General features: G+C 39.9%; 2 protein-coding genes across 13 annotated transcripts in view; both read right to left on the bottom strand.

The window, feature by feature from the left end:
• Positions 1-1413: 1413 nt before the first annotated feature.
• SRP19 (signal recognition particle 19) lies at positions 1414-9132 on the bottom strand. Its single transcript, XM_043920191.1, has 5 exons — positions 8969-9132; positions 8220-8295; positions 6199-6270; positions 6000-6111; positions 1414-1905 (listed from the first exon to the last, which is right to left on the bottom strand). The coding sequence occupies exons 1-5, from the start codon at positions 9007-9009 to the stop codon at positions 1772-1774; spliced, it is 435 nt and encodes a 144-aa protein (XP_043776126.1). The 5' UTR covers positions 9010-9132; the 3' UTR covers positions 1414-1771.
• Positions 9133-15279: 6147 nt separating this feature from the next.
• The window catches only part of APC (APC regulator of WNT signaling pathway), a 129421-nt gene continuing 120922 nt past the window's right edge, over positions 15280-23778 (bottom strand). For all 12 annotated transcript variants that reach the window (XM_043920183.1, XM_043920187.1, XM_043920179.1 and 9 more), the window contains one exon: positions 15280-23549. In XM_043920183.1, coding sequence (XP_043776118.1) covers positions 16955-23549 — 6595 coding nt within the window. In that variant the 3' untranslated portion in view covers positions 15280-16954. The remainder of the gene's footprint in view (positions 23550-23778) is intronic.

Below are 23778 nucleotides of genomic sequence, written 5' to 3'. Positions count from 1 at the left end.
ATTCGTCAAAGTTCTGTGATGCTTCTTTCTTGAAAATTTTACAGAATAAAGGTCTGTTTATAATATACGCTATGTTGGAACAGAAACCTGACCCAGCAAAATGTGAATGACGACAATCCTAAGCTGTCTGATGAACCCTTGATCAATCTGAGGCTCTCTGAACTTCACACGGTGACGTCAAGGGGGACAGATGTGGAGCTCTGGTGGTGTCGGGCCTGTCACCAGTCTCTTCACACGTTTGTAAGCGCTGTAAGGATGTTGGAAACATGCCACAGATAGTGGAGTACAGAGGCATGAGGGCATCACTGAGCAACTCAGTCAACACCTACAATAACCTTTGAGTTTCATGTTATTTGAAAACCTAATTCCTGTTTAAGTCCCTCATTCTTTTCTGTTATACAGCCATATTCCCAAGTGATACATTTTCCCAAAGAGGGCTTTTCTGAATCATGTTTTGCACCCCTGTAATTATTTGTAAGTCTGATATATAAACTACTATACAATATGTTCACTATAAGACATAGTAACAACAGAAAATGTTAGAGAGAAAACCTAAGTAGCAATTCTGATACTTCCCCCTTACACACCGATGGATCATCTCATACAGCCTGGGTGTGTAATCTCTTAAAGTTCTGAAACTCTGGCTTTGTTTACTCTGTAATCACTTGGAATTGTTTGCTCTCTAGCAATAAAAAAGGAATTGGGATTTAAAGAAGGCTATGAATTCACTCAGGATTCACAGAAGACCTGCACTAGGCCTCAGGAAGATATGAATCAAATCTTACCTCCTATCACCATCTGTACTTGTGTTTCTGCTCCAGATATAAAATCGAGAGGAACACTCCACTGGCCTGGCCTTGGTCACATCCTGTGGTCAGGGTGCAATCCTGTGACTGACAGCTCTTTCAGAAGCACACTGAGTCAGAGAAGGCCCCAGGAGATGCTCAGTAGACAAAAACATAAGGCTGGAGAAGGAGTCTCTTAAATTCTACACAAAGTCACCACTTTCAGAACAGTGCTTTGGAATAAAGTCAGAATTATCAATCCACTTTAGTTTCTTTTAAAAAAGTTTATCTCAAGGTGCTAAAGCATAGATAATTTTAGAACTCCAATTTATACAATAAGCAAATCTGAAGCTTAAATTTCAGGACTTTCCACATGTCAACAAACTAGTAATTGATGAAACAACTCAATTACAATGACTGATTAAAAGAATATGATCCACAGACTGCCTGTTCATAGACCTCCAAAAGGATTTAACCACTTTCCGGTTTTAGGTTCACACTAAGCTTCCACTCCCCATCTTATTCTCTTTATCTCCTCTGCTGGCATTAATTAGTTCATAGCAAAAGCTACAAAATGTCAAGTTTGAAATTTTATTTCACTAATTTAAAAGATAAAATGTTTTTCAAATCTTATTAAACTCATTTATTTGAAACATGTTTACATAGAGGACAAACAGATATAGGATTTCAAGTAACTTATGGTAAAGCCCACTGTCCATTTAAGAATATGCTTCTTTCTTTCACAAAAACTGCATTAAGAGGCAAAAAAAAAGAAAAAATTTCTTTTATACTGCATGAGAGCTGGATGCAAACTTCTGATGTATACTTATTTCATTATCAACTCTGATGTTGAAGCTGGGAGGCACAAATGTTCACAGCTCAGTTAAATGATGCAAAGAAAAAGCTTCTGTTTCTCTCAGACACAAATGAGAAGCCTCCATTCACGTCTCTTACAGTAGTATCACATCCTTGATTCCCATACCGCGTCACTTCTTCTTCTTTCCTTTCCCTTTCTTACTCCCCTCTCCTTGCTGAAGACTTTGGTCACCACCTCCTGTTTTTTGTGTCCTTGTTTTCAGTTTAGGTATCATTTCTGCAGCATACAACATTACTGACTTACCTAGGAACCAGACGTTAGGCTTAGTATATAAACTGAGAAACAAGATGTAAAAGGTCATCATACTTGAAAATCATAAAGTTCATGAAGTCATCACCACATCAAGAAAATAAAAATTTAAAAAGAAAAAATTAAATAACTAGGAAGACAATGATTTGCAGAAAATGGGGACCTTTCCAGGAGAAAATTTATTAAGAGCAATGAAGAAATTAAATTTAAATGAACGAAACAAAAATTTTGAACACTTTATTTGAAATAAAAAATTTTTACCTTTATCCTAGTAATTGACTTGAAGACTAAAGGAAACATCTAAACATAACAAGCTGGCAATGGAATCAGGCTGTTATTATATCTTAAGCTAGGAAGCACAAGGCTTCTGAGTCTTCTAACAAAAATTCAATGTCATTAAGCTGTAAAAGATTTTTTTAAGGAATAAAATGCTAGAGATAATGCAACAGTGTTCTCTGACCACCACACCCCTGGCACCACTCCTCACTGCCTGCTTGCATTAGGGTAACCACTACCTTAAGACTTGGTGTTTTCTTCCAACATACACACACACACACGGAGCCAAAGCAAACACAACACCCAGTTGTGGATGTGACGGGTGATGGAAGCAAGGTCCGATGCAATGTGTAAAGAGCCATACTGCATAGGAACCTGGAATGTTAGGTCCATGAATCAAGGCAAATTGGAAGTGGTCAAACAGGAGATGGCAAGAGTGAACATCGACATTCTAGGAATCTGCAAACTAAAATGGACTGGAATGGGTGCATTTAACTCAGATGACCATTATATCTACTACTGTGGGCAGGAATCCCTTTGAAGAAATGAAGTCGTCATCATAGTCAACAAGAGAGTCCGAAATGCAGTACCTGGATGCAATCTCAAAAACGACAGAATGATCTCTGTTCGTTTCCAAGGCAAACCATTCAGTAACATGGTAATCCAAGTCTATGCTCCAACCAGTAATGCTGAAGAAGCTGAAGTTGAACGGTTCTATGAAGACCTACAAGACCTTCTAGAACTATCACCCAAAAAAGATGTCCTTTTCATTATAGGGGACTGGAATGCAAAAGTAGGAAGTCAAGAGTAACAGGCAAATTTGGCCTTGGAGTAACAGGCAAATTTGGAGTAACAGGCAAATTTGGCCTTGGAGTACAGAATGAAGCAGGACAAAGGCTAATAGATTTTGCCAAGAGAACGCACTGATCATAGCAAACTCCCTCTTCCAGTAACGCAAGAGAAGACTCTACACATGGACATCAACAGATGGTCAACACTGAAATTAGACTGATTATATTCTTTGCATCCAAAGATGGAGAAGCTCTATACATTCAGCAAAAACGAGACTGGGAGTTGACTGTGGCTTAGATCATGAACTTCTTATTGCCAAATTCAGACTTAATTGAAGAAAGTGGGGAAAACCACTAGACCATTCAAGTATGACCTAAATAAAATCCCTAATGGTTATACAGTGGAAGAGAGAAATAGGTTTAAGGGACTAGACCGAGTGCCTGATGAACTATGGACAGAGGTTTGTGACATTGTACAGGAGACAGCGATCAAGACCATCCCCAAGAAAAAGAAATGCAAAAAATCAGAACGGCTGTCTGAGGAGGCTTACAAATAGCTGTGAAAAGAAGAGAAGCAAAAAGCAAAGGAGAAAAGGCAAGATATACCCATTTGAATGCAGAGTTCCAAAGAATAGCAAGGAGAGATAAGAAAGCCTTCCTCAGTGATCAGTGCAAAGAAACAGAGGAAAACAATAGAATAGGAAAGACTAGAGATCTCTTCAAGAAAACCAGAGATACCAAGGGAACATTTCTTGCAAAGATGGGCTCAATAAAGGACAGAAATGGTGTGGACCTAACAGAAGCAGAAGATATTAAGAAGAGGTGGCAAGAATACACAGAAAAACTACAAAAAAGATCTTCAAAATGCAGAAAATCACGATGTGTGCTCACTCACCTATAGCCAGACATCCTGGAATGCGAAGTCAGGTGGGCCTTAGGAAGCATCACTCCGAACAAATCTAGTGGAGGTGAGGCAATTCCTGTTGAGCTATTTCAAATCCTAAAAGATGATGCTGTGAAAGTGCTGCACTCAGTATGCTAGCAAATTTGGAAAACTCTCAGCAGTGGCTGCAGGACTGGAAAAGGTCCCTTTTCATTCCAATCTCTAAGAAAGGCTATGCCAAAGAATGCTCAAACTACTATACAACTGCACTCATCTCACATGCTAGTAAAGTAATGCTCAAAATTCTCCAAGTCAGGATTCAACAATATGTTAACCATGAATTTCCAGATGTTCAAGCTGGATTTAGAAAAGGTAGAGGAACCAGTGATCAAATTGCCAACATCCTTTGGATCATCGAAAAAGCAAGAGAGTTCCAGAAAAACATCTATTTGTGCTTTATTGATTATGCCAAAGCCTTTGACTGTGTGGATCACAACAAACTGTGAAAAATTCTTCAAGAGATGGGAATACCAGACCACCTGACCTGCTTCTTGAGAAATCTATATGCAGGTCAGGAAGCAACAGTTAGAACTGGATATGGAACAACAGACTGGTTCCAAATAGGAAAAGGAGTACAATATATATATACTGTATATATTATATATACGGTGTGTATATATATACATATATATATATACATTGTATATACAAAATACAGTCAAGGCTGTATATTGATACCTTACTTATTTGACTTATATGCAGAGTACATTATGAGAAACAGTGGGCTGGATGAAGCACAAGCTGGAATCAAGATTGCTGGGAGAAGTATTAATAACCCCAGATATGCAGATGATATCACCCTTATGGCAGAAAGTAAAGAAGAACTAAAAAGCCTCTTGATGAAAGTGAAGGAGGAGAGTGAAAAAATTGGCTTAAAGCTCAACATTCAGAAAACACAGATCATGGCATCCAGTCCCATCACTTATGGCAAACAGATGGAGAAACAGTGGAAACAGTGGCAGACTATTTTTGGGGGCTCCAAAATCACTGCCGATGGTGACTGCAGCCATGAAATTAAAAGACGTTTACTCCTTGGGAGTAAAGTTATGACCAACCTAGACAGCATATTAAAAAGCTGAGACGTTACTTTGCTAAGAAAGGTCCGTCTAGTCAAGAATATGGTTTTTCCAGTAGTCATGTATGGATGTGAGAGTTGGAGTATAAAGAAAGCTGAGCACCGAAGATTGATGCTTTTGAACTATGGTGTTAGAGAAGACTCTTGAGAGTCTCTTGGACTGGAAGGAGATCCAACCAGTCCATCCTAAAGGAAATCAGTCCTGAATATTCATTGGAAGGACTGATGCTGAAGCTGAAACTCCAATACTTTGGCCACCTGATGTGAAGAGCTGACTCATTTTAAAAGACCTTGATGCTGGGAAAGATTGAAGCTGGGAGGAGAAGGGGATGACAGAGGATGAGATGGTTGGATGGCATCACCGACTCAATGGACATGGGTTTGGGTAGACTCTGGGAGTTGGTGATGGACAGGGAGGCCTGGCGGGCTGTGGTCCATGGGGTCGCAAAGTGTCAGACACGACTGAGCAACTGGACTGATACGCACACATATATATGATATCAATAAATAACACTGCATCCACATCTATCAATAAATAGTAATATTTTGTATTTAAATTTACACCTTAGTAGCACCACACTGCATACTTCTTGCTTTTTTTCACTCAGTACAGTTTTTTAGATTTATCAGTATTAGAAATTAGTAACAGACCTCAAGCATTTCTAGATGTGAAATAGCAATAATATCTGACCATTTAATAATTTCTCACTCTTAACCTGGGAACAACAATGGACTTCCATAGGTTCCTAAAATGTTCATGGAAGAATTTTTTTTTTTTTTTTTTTGAGAAATGATTACTAGGTTTCATTAAATTCTCAAATGTCCTTAACATAAAAGAAATTAAAAGCACTCTTTCTCTCCATCAGCAGTAGTCCTTTTTCTAAATTAATTCACAGAATGCAAATTATGTTTCTGACTTGTCAAAATGTCAGTTTTAGAACATTTTTGGCAATGTAGAGGAATAACCTATCCCAAACTTCATTCATTCATTAAAAAAGCTTACGTGATGGGAACTGTACAAGACAGAGGCTGCCATCTTCCTGTTTGAGCTGGACCCGGACTCTGCCCCTATACTGAAGATCACGATTCCATTCTCTAGAGTACATTTTATTTTTCTTAACAGAAAGAAAGAAAAACAAGATTTAAGAAAGTTATCACATCAATGAAATGAGTATGGTAGTGAATGAAGAACTATATCATACCTCAAGAAACACATTAAGTCCAACTGCTGCACATACATCTTGAATCTCTGTAGCTGTAGGATTTTCAACAGCCTGAAAAATTAATTAAAGATGAAAACACTAAATAGCTCAGCTTCATGTGGATACTGCTACACTGTTGTATAAATAATTTCAAACACTATGAATAAAACACATACCAAGACCCTTGGTTTCCTTAAAAAAAAAAACAACAAAAAAAACCTAGGTACAGTTGTTTCAACTGTAATCTTTAAATTCCTGGGACTCACATATTCAGACTTTTGTGTCCATTTCCCTTCCATGAGAACATAACCTTCACAAGGTTAAGGACTGCTTTGTTCACCAATATATTCACCTGGCATAATGCTTGGAACACAGTAGGTGTTCAAAGAATATTGGTCAAACAACTATTACAGATACAACAACTTTAGAAAATTGTTTGGCAGAATCTATGGGAAGTAAAATAAATGCATTCTTTATAGCCATGCAATTCCACTGCAAGGTATATACCCCCCAAAAATACAAAATAGACAATCTCAAGAAGCACTACTTATAACAGCCTCAAACTAGAAACTGCCCAACCATCTGTCAATAGTAAAATGGACTGTGGTACATTCACACAATGCAATACTACAGAGTAGTAGTTTTCAGCAAGGTAATCTTGCACCCTGACACTTATCAATGCTTGGAGGCACATTTTTGATCATCACAACTAGTGTGGGGTAGGGCACTGGCTTCCAGTGGGTAGATGCCAAGGAAGCTGCTAAACGACGCAGACAGCACAGGACAGCACTCACAACCATGAACTATCTGGCTCAAAATGTCAACAGTGCTGCTGTTGGGAAACCCTACGACAGAGGGATGAGATTTACCAAACTATACTCAAAAGTGCAGGTAAAGCTCATAAGCTGAACATTCATTGACATAAAAGCACATAGTGTGTGATGCCATTTAAATAAAATAAAAAAAACAAGAAATAGTAATCTATGGTATTGGAAGTCAGGACAGTGGTCATCCTTTTTTATGACTATATGTGCAGGCGACACTGGGGGGTGGTGGGGGACATAAAGGAATCTTTCGGGATGCTAGAATGTTTTGTTTTTTATTAATTTGGGTACTTGGTTAACCATGTGTACTCACTTCATGAAAATTAATCAAGAAAAACACTTAAGATTTATGTATGTTTCTGTATGTAAGGTATCAATAAAGTTAAAAGTAATTCAATCATTCTCCGAATTATCTGAGAGCCTGCTGCTGAAGGCCCCTGTCAGAGGCTTGATGTTGGGCATTTTTCTGAATCAGCGCTTTTGCATCTTCTCCTTTACCCTGCAGCAGCGAAGCAGACTTTACATATTTAAGCAGCAAAATGGGAGATATGAAATAACACAAAAATAATGTGTTTTTTTCAGGCCGAGTTCCTCAAATCCATTAGGTTACAAAATGTAAATCAGCCTTAAAAATAGGTTATAACATTAATTGTGAAAATAAAAAGCTACAAAGATCCCTTCACTTGGCTCTAGGCTCTTTCTAAACTCAAGCACAAGGCCAAATAAGAACTTGGGTTTTTCTATTGAAACAGCACAAGGGAGAAATCATTTAAGACTATAAATACCTACTTTAAAAAAGTGTTAATTTCAGAGTAACTTAATCCAAGTCAAAAGGATGACGATGATGATAAGGGGTCTAAAACTGTAAAACTCAACACATCTGAATTTTCTGCAAGCCTTGTTTAAAATAAAAAACTCAACTAACATTCTGGACATGATATTGTGCAGTGCCATAATTTTGCTTTCCTTTATTAAGAAGATTGTCATAACATTGGTTAAAAAAAAAAAAAGTGCAAACCCTACAACACCCCACCCCCAAACTCTTTCAAACAAAGGCTCATGAAGAATCACTTAAAAAAGCAGCCTAGTCGTTGGCCGCCCGTTCTCCTTGGGCCTCAAACAATGCAGCAGTGTAAAATAAGTCTTTGTGGCCTAACAGGATAACCTGCCCAGGCCCTGGCGGCAAAGCATGCTTACCTTACTTATGGGGATTCGCCGCCCCTCCGCGATGGTCTTCTTGTTATTTAAATAAGCAGGATAAATACATATGAACCTGCCACAGGAAAAGCCCAGGTGGTATCATTAGAGCAATATTTCCTCAAATTCATTCATTCTTTCACCATCATCAAGATTGCCGGTGCACCTATACTATTATTCAGTTCAGTTCAGTCGCTCAGTCGTGTCCGACTCTGCGACCCCACGGACCGCAGCACGCCAGGCTTCCCTGTCCATCACCAACTCCCGGAGCTTGCTCAAACTCCTGTCCATCGAGTCGGTGCTGCTCCCCTCTATTTAAAAACCGAACTTTAACTTATTACCTTAGATGAAAAAAAACATCACTTGCTAGACAAAGCTTTTTTTAAAAAGAAAAGAAACCAATACCGGAACGGTTTATTTACATACAACAGCCCGTCAAAAGCTTCTGAGGGCGGGCCCTGGTCTCTTACCCGCCAATGATCAAAAGAAGAGTTGTCACTTAGTGACTACTTACCGTCACCCACGGACCTCCAAATATCCTCCGTCTCAAGTACAGGTAAACATCGAGCTACGTAAAGTTGGAACCTAGGGTCCTGCGAACACCCCAGTGCAGCCGGGCCTCCGGGAGGTACAGACGCCCGAGAACAGGGCCAGGGCCTAGCTCCCTCTAAGGAGCTTTCCTTAGGGTTTGGGAAGGAGGCGCAGAACAGGCGGGCTTGCCCCAAGGCGCTTCCTCTTTCCGGACTCACCTGTCCTGGTCGGCCGGGGACCTCGCCGCGGCGCAAGCCATCTTCACCCGGGTTCAGACAGCGTCCACGCCCAGAGAGCACCCGGGGAGGGCCAGCAGGTAAAAAAGCCGGCCGGGGCTCCTCTCTGAGAGTTCCCAGACCACCCCGTTTCCGGCGGAAGTCCCGCCCACCGGAACGCCTACTCGTCTCGGCTCTCCGGTTCCTGACGTGGCGTTGAAATCTCTTCCTCTCGCGAGAGGGTACAGGAACGTGACTAATTCCTTCCTTTCTGTGAGCTTGCAGAAACCAGCCTTTGGAATGCTCGCGCCGTGGCTAAAATTGGTTTACGCTTTCACGCCCCGCCCCCCACCCCTCCCTTTTTTAGCTACTTTCAGTTTGAGTGTGGATGGTGCATGCTTCTCTCATCCTCAGAGTACGGCTCAACACCGTGGGTTGTCTGTGAGTTCTGAGCACGTTGTTAGAGTAGGCAAGGAAATCCCCAGTTTGTTTAATCTTTAACCGCTCCTGGGCCCCGCAGCTTGCTTTCAAGTTGGCAAAAATCAATTTTTATAGTGATGGAACTAGCAAAATTACTGGCACTGTGTTTCAGTGTTCCGTGTAAATGTTAGGAATTCGACTATACACTTTTCAAAATCGCTACCCTAAAATTAAACTCAGTGGTAAAGAATCTCCTTGCCAGTCCAAGAGATGGGTTGGATCTGTGGGTTAGAATGATTGATCCCCTGGAGTAGAAAATAACAACCCACTTCAGTATTCTTCAGATCTTTATATTGGTGTAGGAGGGTAGACTAAGACTGAGTAAAATTTCTCTTTAGTGAAACTGTTTCACTACAAATCCTTTAAGGCATTTGAACACAAGCAGTACTGCTTTGGTACTCTGAGGGGAAGTGTTATACTAAATCCCAAAGTGGAGGACTGGTGTTCTTCCCACTTCTGTAGGGACAGAGTGCAGCTTTTGGACACCAAGAACTGACAGGATGGCACCCAGCATGGTGCCTCTCACTTAGGCACCACCAAGCTTCTGGCTGCTGTCTAATGGAGAGCAGTGTTTGGTAGATCTGGCTGGTTTGTAAAGAGCAAGGTGAGAACATTGAATGAGCTGAAGACTCAAGATTGAAAAGACTCGGTATTAAAAGACAGGGCTGTGGAAAAAGACACACAGCTGGGCTTATGCTAGTAAAATTGCTTTATTTCAAGGATTAAAAACAACCCTAAGAACACCAGGTAGGAAATAAGTTTTCTATAGGGGAAAAGAACTCAGCCTGATATCTGAACTTTTTAGCCACAGTAAACATTAGAAGAGTTTTGAAGAAAATGAATTGTGACTAAAGTCGTGACTCAAATTATCCTTTGTGTGAGGGCAAAAGAAAGACAATTTTAAACAAGCAAGGATTGAGAAAGTATATTCCCAACCTAGCTTTTCTGGAAAACAAACAAACAAACACTATTTAAGGACATACTCCAGCCAAACCAAATTATATTAACATAAAGTGTTTCCACTACGCAATATAGAGGAAACAGTGAACACTTACATCTAAGTAAATTCAGATAACTTAATAATTTATATAAAGTGATGGTGAAGATAACTGCAATTGTTAAAAAGATTCTGAAAATTAAAAACAAGTTAATATATTATTACTGAACACAGATTTTATAAAGAACTTAGATTTCAACTGAAATAGTGTATGTCTCTATTTCTAAAATCATTACCTGTTGCATCAAGGGTTTTCATAGGACCTTGACTTCTTGCCATTTTTTCTGTTGTGTCTCTCCTTTTGTGCTCACATCTCTGCTCCTCAACTCCCCATTCCTGGGTAACCCCCAAACCCTGAGTTCTTGCCTCTCTTAAGCACACCTGTGAGATTTTCTCTAACCCTCCTCCCACTAAACTTCAGGCTTGGCTTTACAGATCCCAAACTCATCAAGGTCCTTAGCTAAAGAAAAGGACTTTTCAAGAATTTTGTCTTAACAAGAGTCACCCTTTCTGGAAGGAAGTTGTGGTTTTAAGTAATAACTCTCCTTTGGTTGTGTGTAGACCAAGTCATCTGTCAAACACTGACCCTGTCACTGGTTCCACAGTTTTTGTCAATCTGTGTTTGTAATTTTGTTTCATACACCTGATGCTTTATCATTTGATGTTCAAAGAAAGTCATAACTGTTTTTCATCTTCTTTTGTTTGATGCTTTTCATCCAGAGTTATACTTGGACATAAATTTACCTATACTGCTTTCTTTGCATTTGTCTGTGTGTGTAGTTGTGCTTTTAGTTTTGTCCAGGCTGGATCATTTTAGGTGTCTCTTTTACTAATGGCATATAGGTAAAGGATTTTTTTTTTTTTTTTGACTCCAACTTTATTTTACCATATGTGCTTAATACACTCATTATTTGATATTACTGTCACTTTATGCTTTATTGTGGCTAATTCTCCCTCTCCCCTTTTCCCTATTCTTTGATATCCTGTTCAAGTGTTCCTGTATTCATAGTTATTTTCACTAATGATTTGGATGGAAAGCTTTCTTTTTAACATTGGTGTTAGGACTAAATAGAAAAATTGAACTTGCATTTTTCCAAGTTAAAAGTAAAATAGTATCTTTTGACACTGCCTGTTTAAAAGAGTAGAAATTTAGCATGCTTTTATGTCTTCTCTCCCTCATTTCCCAGTTTGGGGTGGAATAATGTGGAATTTAAAATTATTAAGCATTTCATCTTTTCAGTTCTGAGTTACGTGCACATTCACATTGATATTCATTATCAGATTAACCACAATTACTTACACATTTATTCAGTTCAAAGGTTTTATTGCTCAAACTGTCTCCTTAATACTTTCCCATTTAATTGCTTGGGCAGCAGCAGTACTATGGTAGGAGGTATGTCATGGTGCATTTGCGACGCCCTCTGTAGGTTTGGAGAATTCATGTCCTAGGTGTCCCGCTTCCTCAATGGAGAACCCGAACCACTGAGCTTTCCCAGGCTCTACGGGCATGTGACGCAGCTTCTGCCAACAGTGTCCGTTCAGCAAGACTCCAGTCCGGGATTGAGCGGTGTGACAAGGCAAGTGCTGAAACTATTCTTACCTTACGGGGAGGGTGGTGTCAGAGGGCTCCAGAGTTGACAGGTAACAACTGGGTCTTTTTGAAGCAGTCTCACAGTATGGTTTGGGTATTGTTTCTGTAGTGGTTTCCAAGCCTGATTTTCTGGCCCTCATATAGCTCCTGTGAGCTACCTGATTCCTTAAATGAGTGTCTCCTCTTTTAGAGAAAATCTTACTGTTAACAACTGTAACAAGAATCTCGAATGATGTATGTTTCAGCTAAGTTAAGTGCTAGTTTGGCAGGTTTCAGAATTCTTAGGTAATATTTCCATTTGCTTACAAATGGTACATATAGTGTCCCATTGCTTTTTTTTTTTTTTTTGGTATTCAGTATTTCAGAGAAGAAATCTGATGCCAATCTGTTTTTTTTTCCTCTGTAGGCAGCCTATTCCTCTTTCCCCATAGATGATTTTAGAAAGCTCCCTTTATATTAAAAAAAAACCTCACTAAACTGTGTTTAAATAGTTTTGTTTCAAGTTACTTCAGGAACAAAGTGGGTTTGAAAGGTCACAAATGTTCCAAACACAAGGAAAAGTCGAACTAGCCCCAGAATCAGCAAGAACTGTAATGCCAGGAGCTAGCCTTTCTTGTATGTCCCACACTTGGGTTTCTGTGCCTCCCTCTCGTATCTGTTCCTTCTCTCTCTAGCGACCAACTTTCTCTTATTTTAGCTTCATGATGCCAGAGCACCTTCAGTCTTAACTCTACAAGATCTTTCAGATCTAGCACTCAATCTCCAACCGGAAATTTTGCGACTCTTTATTTAAAATTGGCCTAATCTTTTTTTTTTTTTAAAGACAAGCCATAAAAGTCTTTGGTTAACTAGTCAGTTAATGATGAGTCTCCTCTGGGTCAGGTATCCCCCGCTGGTGGAGACAGCCATGGTCGGGGGGAACAATGAGTACAAGGTTCAGTGATAAACAGTGAGACTGTATGTCAGGATTCCAAAAGGTTGTGCAGGTGGAACAGGTAATGTCTGCAACAATAGCTATTAACAATAGCTAATTTTTGCAACATTCACTAACGTTGCTTTATATTCAGTGGTCACCTTCACTAACACAATGTTAAGTATTTTTAATTAAAAAAGGAACAGTCTCATAATGTCAAGAAAATAAGCAAATAGTCACAATTGTAGAGAGTTATCCTGAATATCAGAAGTGTATTTAGCACCAAGAACAATATTATACACACACAAAACATACAGATTGAAAGAAGGATCAATGGTCTAACAAAAACCAGAATAGCTTTATAGACCACAGAAGAGAGGAGAAGAATAGAAAAAAGACCTGGAGTTTGTAGGTGTCAAAGTCCATAGGTTTCAACACTATGAAGTAGTATTTCAAAGTCAGCATTAATGTGAAGGAATTAGAAACTAAAATATAATTTATATACTCTATTTCGACCTTTGTGACTCTTGAAAAATTATTTTTGTTTGGTTAACTGTGAATGATCTAACTACTCAAGTATTCTTCAGCTCTTAGCAATTTTCTTTTTGCATTTCTGGCACTCAGTTCTTTTTCTATTTTAGATAGAAGGAAACTCTGTGAAAACATGAATTCAGATATAGTGCAACTTGCTTCCATCTTCAGCAAGACTCATCCCTTCAGTTCATTAACCTTGTGGGAACAATCCATGGTTTATGGGGAAAAAAGTTTTTTGACTGTTCTTACAATGCAGTTGGGTTCTTTGGGGCTTATCTTTTATTTCATTATTTCCCTCTCATTAACTTTCCTGTCAGTGCAAAGTAACTTGTCAAGTTTATTCTCAAATATGAATTTGCCATAGTTAATTGGTTGTTGTTTGTATGCTAACTGGGCACATTTTTCTTTCATCTGAAATCCATTTGCTCTCTCTTCAAAGTTCTCTTCTTTGCCCTGTTCTTGGTGTCTCTTTTGATATTATTGCAAATCCAAATTAGATATTTGCTGAAATTTTGCCTTTTTGATAACTGTTCCAAAGGGAACATGAGTCAGTACCTCAGATATAGAATTACCTGTTCATTCGTGTCTGGTAAACTTGTGGATTACTGGGAGTTGCGATGGGCTGTTCAGATTGTAACTCAATATCCATATCTTTTCATGCCTAAGGGAGAGGGCAGTTTGGTGTACTTTCTCGGATGCTGAGGCCAGTGGTTGAGAAGAGCAGCTGGAACGGAAGGCAATCCCTCGAGGAGCTTTGCTGAGGTCGCGCACGGCAGTAACTCTGAGTGGTCCCAGACCAGCAGCATCGGCATCGCCTGCTGGTTCCCAGGCCTGACTCAGAGTCAGGAAGGATGGGGATGTGTTTTAACAAACGTTTTTGGTGATTTGCATGCACTCAAGTTTGGAAACCACTGCCTCGGTTCTGTCTGCTGCAGTCCAAAGATAACCAGCCGCCAACGCTGGCTCGGGGTGCCGTTTGTCACACAGAGGCGTAAACTGGGGACCCTTTGGGTGGTTATCAGTTATGGGAGCACTCCCTGAACTTCTAAAATCAGAACTGAGATTTTGTCCTTTACTAATTCAGAGCCATTGTCTCTAACTAGAGGGTCTCATACAGAACTTTTTCCTCAATGGGCAATGTATACTGTACCTTCTCCCAGTAGGCGCTGCTTACTGTAATTCCTGAGTTTTCTGGGATATGGAGGGCATCCTTTTTTCATTTTCAGCACTGAGGTGTTTTGTTTTGTTTGTTTTTTTCCTTTTTCCTTCCTTGAGAAAGGTAATTTTATTCTAATTGACTTATATCCCATGTTATTTCCTATAAAAGTATTTGAAGTGGTTTATAAAAATGGGCATGCAGTAGTAACTAAAACAACAACAACAAAAAAAGAAAATCAGCACTAAACAGGAAAGAAATATGACCTCTATTCATATATCCCTGCTGGATAAGGCATCCTTTGAGAAAAACAGAATAGTCTTATGACTTACAAATGATTTCACTCAGATAAAACTTGACTAAAGTTTAAATGTAGGTATATCCCAAAGGTGAGCAGTAGAAAGAGTATGGGCTTTGGAGTCACATGCCTTTCTTCAAATCACAGCACTTATTTACTGGCATTTTAGTAAATGACTTAAAAAAAAAAAGTCCTTACATAATATACACAGGTAAGCGGTAGGTAACTAACTCTATGATGTGATTTCAAAGACAGCAGGTAGATATGCTTACTCCTCACCACCTTTCCCCAGTGTCCTGCCATATCTAAATATCTTTTCCCTTCCCCAAGTGCAGAGTGCATGAATTTATCATTAAAAAATAAAATTTCATTTATTCAACAAATAGTGAACATTTATCATCATCCTTACTCTCTGATCATTTAGAACAAATTCTGGAAAGATATATTAGCTTTTTAAATAAATCTTATCAGTCTGTCTTCCTTCATGAAGGAGGATCCTCTCCTTGCTGTGTGAGGAAGGGGGCATTTGAACACATACCCCACAACCCTACTCATCAAAAACAAAGTTTTTGTTAACAACAATGGTTTCTTAAGAGTCTCTTGAATGTCTCAGCATTTTCTGAACATGGCCAGGTGCTGGTTATATTTGGCTGCTGAAATTCTGCTGTAACACAAAAGGTGATGACAGGTGTTCATTCCAGACCCAGGAGCAACAGGAGGGACAAGACAGCATCATTCAAAGACGGGCTTGGAAGAGACTACTTCTACCTCAGAATAATAAATTTTTCAAGGACAGAATTCTATTAAGAAAAAAGAAATGTTCTTTGTGGGCCTGTTGTGTTCAATGCCCATATGCAAGGCAGTTCACATTGCTATTATATGAATTTAAAAAATCAACTCCAGTGGAGTAAGAAAAAAAAGTGAATAGAAAAATACTAAACAGGAAGTGCTAATCACACATTAAAAAAACTTTCAGGAAAGGTTAAGTGCCAATGCATGGAATGGTTAAATGCCAACAATCAGCTTCAATTGTTTTTATTACAGTAAGAGGAATTTTACTCTTAATGCATAGAATTTGAAGAAAAAATTTATATAAGCTTTTAAAAGAGGCCCTTTTTGACAATTATTAATACAAATGTGAAATAAGACCCTTCAAACAAATACCAATTTCAGTAACAGTTTACATACAGCAATAATTTATTCTGAAACGTTCATTTAGTTTCTGTTGAGACACGATTCATGTCTCAATAATAAAGGAGCAGCCATCTCACCTCAAATACCAGAATATACAACAAGTTACAGCATAGCAAAAATTCTACCTACTTTCAGATGTTCAGGGAAAATAGTTTCATTCAATGTTTTACAGTTACACAGATTTTTTTGTTTTGCGCACAAAATAGTGTAAGTTGTTACACTATAGCTATCTATATGCACATCATGTGACCACAGAACTGTTAATCATTACTTCTGAAATTGAACCATCAGTTTCATTCATGCAGTAAAGCAAAGCAGGCTGGGTAAACTTGTTCATCGGGAACCATATTACTGTGAATTTCACAGCCACATGATTAATTATGATGTTAGATGGGACTCTCAAGGACTAAAACAGAATGGTTTTTTGCATAAATACCAATTTCTCCCTGATGTAAGTTTAGTCAGTTTATTATCTAGAAATGATTGATAACAGCAATATATCATATCTTCTATCTGTAGTGTTATTTTAAGACAAGCAATAATTAAAGGATGCTGGGATGGGATGCTACTTAAATACATGAAAAACATACTGTACAAATATACTTGGCTTTACCGTTTTCTTCCTATCAAGAGTGCCTCCCAAAATATGACCAGTGAAGACAAAGTATACTATCAAATATGGCTTCCAGAACAAAAACCCTCTAACAAGAATCAAACCTATGTACAAAATTTTTCAGTCTTTTACAGTTTCACTTGAAACAAAATTTCTACATAGCAGTTGTAATTACCACCTATCACATTCTTCCTTTCCTCCTTCCCGCTCTTCTCACACAGACGTCACAAGGTAAGACCCGGAGTGGCGCTTAGGACTCTGAGTCCCGCCGGGCTCCGCGCTGTCGGGCTTTGAGTCGCGTTTCTTTGTGGTGTTACTCACCGGCGTTGGGATCTGAGACGGTCGGGCTGAGGTGCCGTCTGCGCTGCTTTTCCTCGGGCTCGGGTTGTAATTAAAAGGGCTCACCCTGGCCGCGACAGTCCCACTTGGTGAACTGTGCTTGCTTGAGCTGCTAGAACTAAACGGGGTGCGCTCAGCTATAGAACTTTCATTAGTCTCGGATGCAGGGACAGGGTTATTACTTTGTCCCGGCTTTGCCTCAGTTCCTTTTTGGTCTGGGGGATCTACCTGAATAAAGGAATTCAGGCGGTTTTCCAGACCCATGGTGCGTATGGGGGCGCTACCATTGCTCACATTTTGTTTTCCCTGATTATCTTTTGAATCTTTAGGGTTCGGGTTTCCCTTTTCTGAAACAGTGTCAATCACGGGGGGAGTATTTCCTGTTGGAGATCTTCCAGATCTAGGGTTGTTAATGGGGCAATCCTCAATTCTTACCCAAACATCCTCTGTTTTAGAAACAGCAGGTGCCATTTGATAAATCAGAGTCTTTGATTCAGCACCATTTGTAGCACCTGAAGAAGTGGTCTGAGAAGTACTACTTGTGGGAGAAATTTCACTTTCTTTTATTTTTCTCCATGTTCCTTTTGTGGATACCTGGTTTTCTTTAGTTTGTTTGCTTCCTGAAATAGAGTTCACATGTTTCTCGTCCTCACTTTTTGCCTTTTCACTAGATTCTGATGAAGCAGAAAGAATTGAGGATGAACTTCCAGTTCTTCTCCAAGTGCTTACTCGAGGAAGTGATGACGAGTGTTTGCTGTGCTCACGTTTCCAGGTCCCTGACCTATTGATGGGAAGTCTGGAAGGACTTTCGGAATGAGAGCGTGCTATATCATGGCGCTTTACTGGTCTTCCATCATTATACTCTATGGTGGGACTGAGGTTAGGTGGGAGTTTTCGCCATCCACCAGACTGAACAGACGAATGTGTAGATAGAGACATATCAGGAAGGGAAGGACTTAAAACTGGAGTATGTGCCTGGGACCGTGTTGGAGAATCGGGTCTAGAAGACGGAGAAAGAGATTCAAATGAAGCAGATTCCTCCAGTTTTCTCCTTAGGGTTGGGCTTGGAGCTTCTTTGATGAAAGTTGATTGGCGTACTAATACAGGTCTCTCTGACCTATCGGATTCACTTCCACTTGACTTTGTTGAAGACATTCTAGAAAGTTCTACTTTTTTATTGGATCCATTACTATTACTCATTTGATTTAGCCCTTTGGAGGCAGATTCACTTCTTGGGATACCACTGCCATTCTTGGATAAGCCCGTTTGTTTGGTGAGGTTCTGCTGGCTCATCTGTCTGCCAGGAGATGTGTAAGACATTTTCCCAGAACCTGAGGACTTAGTTGAAGCAGTACTAGGGGATGACGTCCTTGGTAGTTGAGATAATTTGTTAGGGGGACTTATTCCATTTCTACCAGGAGAGATTGAGTTTCGCCCTGGAGACTGCATTGGTCTACTTAATGGTTGCTGGGCAGGTCTTGAAGGAGTGGAATCTCTAGATCCTGATCTAGAAGGTCCTTTGTTTGATCCCGCTGTCTGGGATGCCTGCCTTGTAACAGGGCTTAATTCTGACTTCACTGATGGCTTGGTTCCTCTGGGAGAAGTGGTAGCCGCCTGACCTTCGCTAGGGCTTTTGGAGGCTGGAGTCTTGAGGGGTGGGCCTTTTTTAGAAACTGGGCTTGTACTTGAAGAGCTATTCCGAACTCCTGGAATATGAATCATTGTCCTACCTCGAGAGATTGCAGGCATGTTTGTTTGAAGGGGTTGTTTCATTTGGCTCGAAATTTCCGAATTAGACCGAACTTTCCCAGTAATCAAACTTTTATAAACCTTTTTGCCTCCTTTTATTCCTTTATTTTCAGATTCTAGTTTTTTAGTTTCCAATGTACTTTTCTCCCCAGGTTTTAGAATTCGTGGGCCTTTATTACTCGTAAAGGGTTTTTCTTCTTGATCAGGTGTAAGATGAAATGGTGATCCCAGAGAGATGCCCGATTTCAGTGAAAGGATGGAATCTGAATCAGACGAAGCTTCTCGAGATAAACATGCGGCAGCAGCAGCTTGATGTAAACTACTTACTATGGAATTTGCACCTTCCTGAATAGCTTTCCAATCAAAATTTTCTGAATCTGGGGATAAACCATGTTCTGAATCTGGTCTCTGTATATCTTTCAAATCGAGTGTCAAATCTTCTGCTGATATGCCACCCATATTTCTGGGACTATGCTTTTCATTATCAGCCTTGAGCCTTGAAGGCTTTTTCTTTTTTGGCATTGCAGAACTTATGCATTCCTGCAGCAGGTCATCTTCAGAATCAATACTAAGAGAACTGAGAGAACTGTTTCTTGAGAAACAGACAGGGGTATCTTCAACGTGAAATGATTTAGGAGCATAACCTGATGCCTGGGGTTTACTTGCTTCTCCCTGTGAGTCAGGGGGCTCTGTCTCTTTGATAGGTTCATTTTCCTTGTTGTTGTTGTTTTCCTGATCAATGTCACTAAGAGAGCTTAGAGAGGAATTTCGAGAAAAGCAAACTGGAGTATTTTCAATAGCAAAATTCTGTAATTTCTCATCTGTTGCTGCCCCTCTGTCTGGTATATCTTTGGAGGACTGGGGAAAAGTGGACTGCTTCTGCAGCACGGATTTAGACTGACCTCTATTTATTGGCTGCTTTGTAACAGCTGGTGTCTTATTAGCTGATTGTTGGTTTGAGGTTAGTTCTGTGTGGTTGGTCACTTTAGCTTCTGATTCTTTATTTTCCTTCCCCTTTCTTAATTCAGCCTTTTCCCTGGAAAGGTCAACATCATCATCATCAAAATCTAGAGAACTCAAAGAGTCATTTCGTGAAAAACAGTATGGAGTGCCTTCAATGGGTGTGTAATGATGAGGTGAATCAAAAGTAAAACTTCCTCTGACTCTGTCTTCATTATTTGGCAGTTTATCATTGAAGTCCTTGGAATTATTTTTCAAGTGCTGTTTCTTTGAATCTTTGTTTTCTGAGAAATTTCTTTCAGCATTTAAATTATTTTTTGAGTCTGTATTTTTTCTTACACGTGTCCTGTATTCAGTATTTTGTGGTATAGGTTTTACTGGTGAAGTAGGTTTCTTTGTCTTACCATCTAATTGATTTTTGTTAGTTCCAGATGAAGACATAGATGCTTGTTGGACCTGGTCCATAATCTTTTTCACACGGAAAGGCTTGTGACTTTTTCCTTTGGGCATAGCAGAATTAATGCATTCTGCAAGAATATCACCTTCTTCTGTTTTATTGTCATCTAGTTCAGGTACAGTGACAGATGAGGCTTTCCCTCTTTGAGCCTCATCTGTACTTCTGCCTTCAGTAGGAATGGTATCTCGTTTTTCAAATTCACTTGATTGTGCCCCTGCTCTAACCCCTTCTCCAGCAGCTAACTCATTTGGAGGGGATTCTATCGTTAGATCACTCAGAGATGTAGCTGTGGAAAAGTTTATAGGTGTCCCTTCTACACAATACACCCGTGGCATATCATCTCCTGGTGTAAAACTAACATGCTTTTGTGCCTGTAACCTGTTTTGTGACGGCAGAAGTTTGTATACAGGCAGCTGACTTGGTTTCCTTGCCACAGGTGGAGGTAATTTCGAAGTAGTCTGGGCTGGTTTTTTGGCTTTGCGTGAAGATTTTGTTGGCATGGCAGAAATTATACACTCTTCTAGTATTTCAATATCATCATCATCTGACTCATCTAAAATATCTTTTTCAGAGTCAGTGGGTTTTTCTGCCTCTTTTTCCTGGTTTTCATTTGATTCTTCAGGCTGCTCACTTTCTGTTTCATTCCCGTTGTCATTTTCCTGAACTGGAGGCATTATTCTTAGTTCCACATCTTTCTGAATAAATGGCTCATCAAGGCTCAGAGCACTCAGGCTAGATGAACAAGAAAAACCATCAGGAGTACTCTCTGTGGCAAAATGTAACAAAGTATCAGCATCTGGAAGAACCTGGACCCTCTGTACTGCAGCATTTACGGCAGCTTGCTTAGGTCCACTTTCTCTCTTTTCAGCACTAGGTGCTTTAGTTTTAGGTACTTCTTGCTTTGTCTGAACTGTCTGAGGAGGAGGGGGAGGAGGAGGAGGGGTTTTACTTCTGCTTGGTGGCATGGTTTGTCCAGGGCTATCTGGGAGGTCACTGGGGCTTATAATGCCACTCACCATTCCACTGCAGGGTTCACTCTGAACGGAGCTGGCAATTGAGCGACTCTCAAAACTATCGAGTGAACTGACTGAAGTACATCTGCTAAACATGAGTGGGGTCTCCTGAACGTAGTGCTCTGGTGGACTTTTGGGTGTCTGAGCACCACTCTTGGAAGGAGATTTGGCCCCTGAAGAAAATTCAACAGCTTTGTGCCTGGCTGACTCTGAAGACAGACCAGAAGCCTGGAGTCTGCTGGATTTGGTTCTAACGTGCTGTGACACTGCTGGAACTTTACTCACAGAATCTTCATTTGGCCTAGGTCCGCTGTTGTCCTTGATTTCGGCTATTTGCAGAGAGTTAGCGGGATCTGCTTCCTGTGTGGTCTGGTCACACCCTATTTCATCTTCAGCAGATGACAAAGATGATAATGAACTGCATCTCGAAAAACATATTGGGGTATCTTCTACACAGTAAGTCTGTATTGTTTCTTGGTTGATAGAGGGAACTTTGCAAGAGGAAGAGGTGGCTTTTGGGGTCTGACTACTTCTGCTTTGTGCTGAGCTTGGATGCAGCTGATTCTGCCTTTTGGCATTAGATGAAGGTGTGGAAGTATTCTCGCTGCTTGAAGAGATGTGTTCAGTTTTTGTGCTCTGTCCAGATGAATTCTTTGAGAATGAAAATGCCGGTTTCTGTGAAGAAGGAATGTCTGTGGTGTATTTTAAACTATAATCAATGGGCTGATCCACGTGATGTTTTTCTTCACTGTATTTTATGCTATAATTGGTTGGTCTCTCTTCTTCCTCATGCTGCCCTTCCTCAGAGTAACGTTCACTGTAGTTGGTTGGTTTATCATCTTCATAGTCATCTTCTTGACACAAAGACTGGTTCACATTTTGACTAATTCCATGATTAGAGCCTACTCGATTTGGTTCAGATCCATTGGCTGCTCTTGACCTGTACGGGGAAACACATTCTTGCTGCCCAAAGTGTGGTTGGAACTTGAGATGTTTATCATCAGTGCTCTCAGGATATACAGGATAAGCTGTGCTTTGACTCCTTGATTGTCTCTGCTCATTCGGTTTTATTTCATCTTCTAGTATATGTTTGGGTCTTGCCCATCTTTCATTCTGTGAAGGGCTCTGCCTCCCAGAGTTCAACTGTTCATCGGAATATTTAAGACTATAATTTATTGGTGTATCTAGTTCTCCATCATTATCATCCATATGATTTGCACTATGTATTTTATGGGCTAGGTCAGCTGGATACTGACCATAGCTGCAGAATTTACTTTCATCATCTTCAGAATAGGATTCAATTGAAGGTTTCATCTGACCTCTTTTACCATAACCATCACTACTGCTGACACTATTTAAACTATCATTTGAAGACCTCTTATATTCTACTTTGGCATATGGTATTGGACATGTTCTGTTTGAGTTTTCTGACTTGGTAAAGCTGTAAGTGTTGGCATGTGTGTGGGCGGTAGAGCTTCTTCTCAGTGCATTCCTCTCATCTGTCCCACAGTGTAGTTCTGTGGTCGACCCAGAACTCCTGTCTTCCTGGGAGGTGTGAATGGCTGATACTTCTTCCATGACTTTGGCAATCTGGGCTGCAGTGGTAGAAATCTGCAAACCTCGTTTTGAAGAGGTTCCTGGATTTTCTGTTGCTGGGTGGTAGTTGCCTAGGCTAATACCTCGTTCTCTCTCCAAACTTCTATCTTTCTCAGAACGACAGCTATCTAAACTTCCTCTTGATGAAGAAGAGCTGGGCAATACTGTAGTATTTAAATACGGTGACAGGACAGTCATGTTTCCAGTATTAAAATTGTCTGACCTGTTATCATCATGTCGGTTGCTGTCAAAAACATAGTCACCATAAAGATTTTGCTTGTGTCTCTGCTTGCTACGATGAGATGCCTTGGGACTTAAATTGTCAATATTGTCAAAAGTTTCTGATAAATGCTGAGCATCTAATTCGGCTTCCAGGGCCTTTTGTTTCCTGACATGAAGAGAAGGCAGACTTGAACCAGGAGACATGATATTGGCATCTTTATACTTTGCAGGTCTATTTGCCATGAGATTCCTTAAAGCTGCAGCACTTCCCATAGCAATCATCTTGTGCTTTGAATGAATGAGGTTCTTGAGCATGCTGACTGCTCCCATGTCCCACAATGCTTCCTGGTCTTTAGGGTTTCTTGCTGAGAGATTCCACAAGGTTCCGCACGCATTACTAACTATTGTCAAACTGTGAGATTTCAAGTGTTGTAATAAGGTCTGTAAGCAATTATTCTCTCTTAGGATTTGCCTGAAATAAAAATAAGATATTACAAAAGTAAGGTAAAAATCTGTTTGCAGTGACAAATAAAAGGAAAGAGAACAAATTTAAGTCTAAAGATAACTGCTAAAACTTGTAACAACAGGCATAATAAAACTACACCAAATTATATTATAAATTTCAAGCACTGCCCATCTCCTTTTGTTCTACCTTAGTTCATTTAATGTTTATTGTTTTATAGTACTCATCTGTCAGACTA

This window comes from Cervus elaphus, chromosome 12, assembly GCF_910594005.1.
Source record: "Cervus elaphus chromosome 12, mCerEla1.1, whole genome shotgun sequence".
In the NCBI taxonomy this organism is placed as follows: domain Eukaryota; kingdom Metazoa; phylum Chordata; class Mammalia; order Artiodactyla; family Cervidae; genus Cervus; species Cervus elaphus.
Note: the sequence above shows the minus strand (reverse complement) of the source record. Positions and strands in the feature narration are given on the sequence as shown.

What these genes read in the sequence shown, in the direction of transcription:
- SRP19 (XM_043920191.1), bottom strand. Translation starts at nt 9,009, where the DNA reads ATGGCTTGCGCCGCGGCGAGGTCCCCGGCCGACCAGGACAG. An exon ending in TCCCCGGCCGACCAGGACAG is followed by an intron (nt 8,296 to 8,968) that starts GTGAGTCCGGAA and finishes TTCCTGTGGCAG; the next exon opens with GTTCATATGTATTTATCCTG. An exon ending in GACTTAATGTGTTTCTTGAG is followed by an intron (nt 6,112 to 6,198) that starts GTATGATATAGT and finishes CTTTCTGTTAAG; the next exon opens with AAAAATAAAATGTACTCTAG.